The 6,791-nt window shown below is 37.5% G+C and overlaps 1 protein-coding gene across 1 annotated transcript; it reads right to left on the reverse strand.

Moving 5' to 3' along the window:
- Positions 1-558: 558 nt before the first annotated feature.
- On the reverse strand, positions 559-4,384 carry LOC113328291 (protein OSB2, chloroplastic-like). The gene is made up of 7 exons (XM_026575410.1): positions 3,956-4,384; positions 2,811-2,949; positions 2,019-2,115; positions 1,829-1,917; positions 1,638-1,746; positions 1,077-1,210; positions 559-985 (listed from the first exon to the last, which is right to left on the reverse strand). Exons 1-7 carry the CDS (start codon positions 4,333-4,335, stop codon positions 875-877), a joined length of 1,059 nt encoding a protein of 352 aa, XP_026431195.1. The 5' UTR covers positions 4,336-4,384; the 3' UTR covers positions 559-874.
- Positions 4,385-6,791: the final 2,407 nt, after the last annotated feature.

Raw genomic sequence — 6,791 nt, forward strand, 5'->3', positions numbered from 1 at the left:
AATTTCAAAACCGAACTCTTCTCTATATAGCCAAATGTTGAGTTCGGTTTAATCGCAAAAAAAAATCCTAACCGTACTTTACTCAGAAAACCTATATAATGAGTTCGGTGAACTCGCAAAAATAATTTCAAAACCGAACTCTTCTCTGTATAGCCAAATGTTGAGTTCGGTTTAATCGCAAAATTATTTTTCTTTTGCGAACTTACCAACTCTGTTGTTTAAAGTTCGGTTACAACGTGGTCGAGTCGACTGAACCGAACAAACTCTGTAAACTCAAGCATAGTAGTTCGGTTACATTTGATTTTTCATCAGCTAGTCGAACAAACAAAAACTCCATTAAAGCTCTGGTTCGGTTGCCTGTGATTTTGGATTTATTAACCGAACTGCATTTGCACAAAACTCCTAATTACTAAGTACTGCTGGTTTCTTGGTTGGTTTTGATGAAAATTGTGATGATGGAAAAGTCGTTAGATTGTTGATTGTGATAATCAACACCCACACCCACCACCACCAGATTCTCTTGATCAATTCTGGAAATCAAAGGTCAAATGACAACAGTGCAGACAAAGAGAAGTGTTAGCGATTTAACAGCCAAGTATTTGTCATTTCTTTACATCATTAAACATAAGAGCTTCAAGTTAAGAGATACCAAACTCAATGTTCAAATGATCAAAACCTAAAACACCTACAGTTTCTTGCCATCCAGTGTAAAGAGTGAACTATGAACGTACCAGCAAAAAAAACTACCCCGTAATATTCAAGAACAGCCTTAAACAAGAATACCTCCAAATGACTCTACATGAGCATCAAATCCCCAAATGCGTTCTCTAATCTAAGACAGTAAATTGAGTTTTACAGAAGGATCAACCTATCTTTAGTTCGATTGCAGAGAAGGCAACTTATCCGATACCCAAGCTGGTGCACTGCTAAGCCATATACCTTCACGTGTGACTTTGTTCCTAAAATCAGGAGCCTTCGGATTGAGCTAATGAACAGTGAAAAAGAAAAGTGTTAAAACAAGTTCATAAGCTGACCACTGCATATAATTGAAAACACATAATTGTAAGGACTGTTACCTTCTTAGCTCTGTTATCCCACCAGTTTGTTGGGTCGTCAATTAAGTTTTTCCAAGACTCCTCCGAAATCTTTTTAGTACTGCCCAGGGAGGAGCTTCCCTGCTGAGTTTGAGCATTGCTCCTAGAAAACTCTTCTGCTTCAAAGAATTTCATTAGAAAATGTTAACGAAGGTGCAAAGCACTAACAGCATACAAACTTGTCTAACGAAAATGAAAGCAGATAATTCCAGATACAGGACACAAAACTAGTAAATTGAAGATTCAGAGAAGCTGCTACTTCGATTAAGCTCACCTTTCCCGGATGTGATTTGAAGTTTATAACCTAAGACAAGTCAAGCTAGTCAGGTTTAGTAATTGCGGGCCAGTAAAATTTCTATGCCGGTCAAAACTAGACAGTTCTTGCCTCATGGTTATTAAAATTGGGATTTTTGTAGGTCAGAGAGGCGAATATTGGGAGTGCATTGAGTTGAGCATTACTGAGTATATTGATGGGACTTGCAGCAGAAAGAAATTTAGGGGTTATATCTTTTGAATCACCAGTGCATAATGTGTTAAACTCACCTTTCCCGGATGTGATTTGAAGTTGTGAAATTGCCCATTTTGGTGCACTGTCAATCCATAGTGCTTGGCCACCATCCTTGTGCTTGAAATCTGGAAACTTCGGTTTTAGCTGCGCCAACATTTGTTTAACAGTTATTATCTAGCACTAAAACCACAATATTAGTCATGTATTTAGAGGAATAGGTGATCACCGATCCATCAAGCTTATCCTTCCTGTAATCAGTCCAGTGACTTGGGTTGTCAATTAGGTCTCTCCAAGAGGCATCTTTTGACGTATTAACTGAAAAATGAGAGAAAGAAACAGAGACCATTCATACTTATGCGAATGATAGTGAGTGACACACTAGTGAATAGAAAGAAAACTAACGCATCAAAATTTACCTGACAGGACGGAAGCTCGTTGGTCTTGCTTACTTCTTGTGCAGCTTTCCCTGCCTCGAGTGGATTCATTGACAAAGCTAATGGTACGCACCATAAGCTATAACATGGATATATCTTAATGTTAGTTTCATTTCATTCACAGCTTAATGGTGGTCACTTACACTGGTTAAGAGACTAAAATTCCACCTATGAAGAATATATTTGGAATAATTGCTACATAGAGTGACACTTACGTCTATTAAGCACAGTGAGGAGACAACAAACTAGTGTCCAGTAGAATGAGATATGTCTAGTTGGACGCGGTGTATCCACAGTGGTTAGATATTCACAGTAAAGGGGAAGACTGGACAAGGCTTCTCCACAGTGGTTACATATTCCAATTTAAACTAATACTATTTCAAAGGCCTAGAATGGCCGTTCTTCAAATATTTCAAAACAATCAGGCTATGCACAATAAAAAAGTATCTGGAATTTTCAAGCAATAAACTACAAGGGTCTTTCTTTAGGTATTGTTTGCTTCTAATCCCTAGTTGATTGAGACGGCCCAGACGGTTCTCTAAAACTCATGGATCAATTGGATTTGGAACAGGCTCTGCACCCCTAAGGAGGTAAGGGGTTCACTTCCTGTAATACAATCAATTGTGGCGGTATATACTTCTTCAAACAAATACATATTGATCTGCCGCTATGATCCAACCATCAAAAGATGGTTTTCTAGAGACTCGGATCACTTGCAATTCAAAGAACACATGGATAAGAATGACTTATGCAATTTGGTTCAGCAAACAGTACCTGGATACTTGAATGACCGCGTTCTTTAGAAAGTACTGGTGATTCTCCAGTTAGGTGCCCAGATACGTGAATAAGGTCCTTTTCTTTCAAATGGCAAGCAGCAATATGTGCTAGATAACCTTCGAAGATTAGAGGGATCCTGGTTATCAGAGGACAAAAATGAATTACGCTCAATCCACATTTTAATAAAGAAGGATGGAAAAGTCTCATGGCTGCAGATACATAGTCTCATGGAAAAGTACACTACATTGCCCTACTCATTATTAAAGAAAAAAAAAAGAAGAAAAAAACGACACGAGCATACCAAGGGATTTGCAGGACCCTTGCTGCATATCACACGGTTATACAATCAGTCATATACTAAAGAAGGTAAAAACAATTGAAGTCACAGAAATTGCAAATTCTTCAATAATGAATGAAGTCATTGACTTAAGATTATGCTATTGTATAATTGCATTACACAAAAATTAGTCTAGTGACTCTGCGTCTGTACCGCAGTTATAGAGCAAGACGGAAAAGCACATAATTCATCAGTTAGTGACTCCTAAAAAGACAATTTCTCAAGCAATAGTTTCCACTCTTATACAACACAAGCCTTCCAACAAGGTTGTACAACAAGCAATTGGTCTGTAGTTGAACTAAAACTCAATGACCCTATAAATTGCATTCAGATTCATGAAACATCCAAACTATTGTTCATGTTCTCCTCTTTCCTGTACAAGGATAGTTCAGCGTCATCTACCACTCACCGCCGCCACCACCAAACACCAACCTCCACCACAAAACCCTATTCAATTCATTAAAACTCATGAAACATGTAGACTATAGTTCATCCATTCCATAATTTTATACAAGGATGGTTGATCTATGTAGACCCAGCTAATACCACCACCCACCACCAGTCCCCCATCAAACACCATCCTCCACCATTACTGACCCTATGGAAACTGCAAATTATTTATCATATTCACTCCTATGTTATACAAGGAGAGTTGGGGACAAACAAACCTAGCTAACACCACCACCACCACCCACCGCCACCACTTACAATGCTAAACCCCAAAATCATTAGAAAAAAAAAAACACGAACCAAATAGTCAAAAAATTTACTAAAAAAATGAAATTGAATGAAATGTTTAACATACCAAAGAGGAGTAGAACCCTGGGTTTTATCCATTGAAAGAATAGTACCAGCTCTGAACTTGCCATCATCAGATTCTTCAAACTGAATAGGTATAGATACTGAACCAATCAAGTTCACAGAATTAGCAATACTTGATTGCCAAGGTATTTCCTTTGGTTTCGGAACATCAAGTACAACATATTCTTGTTGTGGGTTTGCAGTCTTGAATGGAAATCCAAGCTCCTCCTGATTACTGAATAGCTCTAGACTGTCTGATTCTTTTAGGGTTTTGATTGGTTTTGATGAAAATTGTGATGATTGGAGAGATAGTAATGGATTTAATAGACGTTTTATTGTTGATTTTGATGATAAAATCTCTGTGAATGATTTGCAGAGATTCATGGTTTAGGGTTTAAGGATTTCTGATTTGAAGGAGAAGAGAAATGGAAAAGAGGAAGAGACGGGGGAGATTTTATGAAGGCAGTCTCTTGGTTTTTGATATTTGCACCCAGGATATTGATTAGGGCGTTACTAAATGTTTGACGCCCAGAAAGCAAAGATTTTTTGTGTTCGGCCAAACAAACACAAAATCTGTGTGTACCAGAAAGATCAAGGCAACTAAGCTGTTTTAGCATCTTTTGGTTTTTGGTGCAGTTGCTGTGGGAGCTTCTGCTGCCTTATATCTGAGGAAATGGTGCCTTCTGCTAACACACTCGTGTTCGTTTTATTACACTCCTTGGAAAGGGTTATAGTAGATTTACTTGAGTTGAAGAACGACAGCCACAAAAGTGCATTATCCCAGCTGAATACACAAAAGTTACATTAAACACCATCGGGTAGGTTTCATTCAGGGCGAATCTAGGGCAAATGGGTTAGTTGCTCCAATCTGCAGATTGGCTCCAAAACTTACCCAAGGCTTAAAATTGTCCTATTATCTCTTGTACGAGTATGCAATAAAGCACTATGTATTGTAATTCAACCTCCCAGCAAAATCAACGCCTGCTTCTATTCCCTGCAACTCAAGAACAATGATGAAGACACCATAAACAACATCTAATGCTAATGGGCTCCCCTGCCAGTCCAAAATGATGCTCAGAATTAAATAGTGAAGTGCCGTAGCGACACTAAGGAAAGCTCTCTCTTTCCTGCATATGAAGTGTGGCACATTTTCCTTGTAAGCAAAATTAGTTTATAGAGTTGCACCATTTTCTCGTAAGGGCAAAATGGCTAGACACATGGATAATAAGACTAAATTTTTAATGCAATCTCCCAACTGATTCTAGGGTGGCAATGTAAAATAACCTCCAAAATCTTCTAGGCGCAGTTCCTAATTAAGTTACTATTTGATAGTTTATGTCAGACCAGTGACAGGGAAGTTTACTGAAGAGAACTTTTCTTTTGTTTCCTATGTATATCACTGTTTTTCTTTGACTAAATAAATTCAGCAACTTAAAATCACATGCTAAACCTGAAAATGGCAGGAGTAATAAGAATATCAGCTTATAACTAAGAATCAAATAGTATATTTTTCCCAAAAGGCTATAGGTGTCTAGGACTACACCGAAAGCTCTCTACTTCCCACAATAGTTGCTGCACATACTACTCAGAATTCATTTTCCTTTTTAAATTTAGCACAAGAACATAGGTTTTTTAAAGTAGCATTACCCTCTATTAAGACTAACTAAAGTAAATCACAAAATACGCATTAAACATGGTAACACAAAGCTATAAGAGTAACTCATACATGATATAATATCAGCACATATTTTGCATCAATTAAATTCAGAAAATGCTTACACTTACCCAGAGATCTCTAACTTCTTTCCTCGGCTTATTAAACTGTTTTCCATCTCCTACATTGAACTTGAACTTTCACCTGATTCCATTGTTTTTATATCTTTTTCTCCTAATTCTTTTAGTGAAACAAAGGTATTCTTGTGAAGGATGGTCTGATTAATAAACTTACCAACACTCACAACTTTGGCAGATGAAGTCTTTGGATCGTAACTATGAATCTTGTTACCAACACAGAACAGAAGCCTACAACTCTTCGTTAACTCAAGTAGCAGGTGCATATAACTTCTGAAACTGAACTCTTTACTCCAGCTAAAGTTATTGTAATTATCTTTATTCTTATTCAGTAACCATACATCACAATAACCAGAATTACAGTAATAAGCAGCACTTAGACAATCACATAAAACCCCTAGTTTCATTGAAAAATATGAATCACCACCTTGTGCCGTACAAGGTGGTTGTGGAAATACACTGAACTTTTCATCAGCCAAATTGAACGCATGAAATGTTCCTCGGCGGTCGTCCGCCCAGTGAAGAGCTCCATTTGCAAACGCACCATGTTGTCTAGTGTATTCCGTATTCATGTCCATCTTTCCCACATTTCTCCATCCACTGCCATTGCCAAGAGTGTATACTTCTACAACTCTATAATTTGGATCTATCGAGTCGGAACAGATTCTAATGACTTTGTACTCATTGTTTAAAGAAGTGTAACCAAATCCAGTCCAGAAGTACTGTCCCTTGGCATTTGGAAGCATAATAAACTCTCTGGTGACTGGATTATAGATAAGAGCAGGTACACAATGACGAACATTGTCTGACATACCATGTGTCGAAGCAAATTAAACCATTGTGTGAACCAACAAAAGAGACATTTTCGAATGGAGGGTTTAAATTCATCCTTGTTGTTTTCCTACCGATGAGTGTCTCATCATCAAACTCGGTATAATAAAATTTAAGCCCTTGATAAATATCAAGGAAAACAAAACTCAACTTACCAGAATCATCAGTAGAATTAATCTGATATCTTTTGGAAGATCGATAAACCTATCCATCATAAT

This window comes from Papaver somniferum, unplaced genomic scaffold, assembly GCF_003573695.1.
Source record: "Papaver somniferum cultivar HN1 unplaced genomic scaffold, ASM357369v1 unplaced-scaffold_107, whole genome shotgun sequence".
NCBI classification, from domain to species: Eukaryota; Viridiplantae; Streptophyta; class Magnoliopsida; order Ranunculales; family Papaveraceae; genus Papaver; species Papaver somniferum.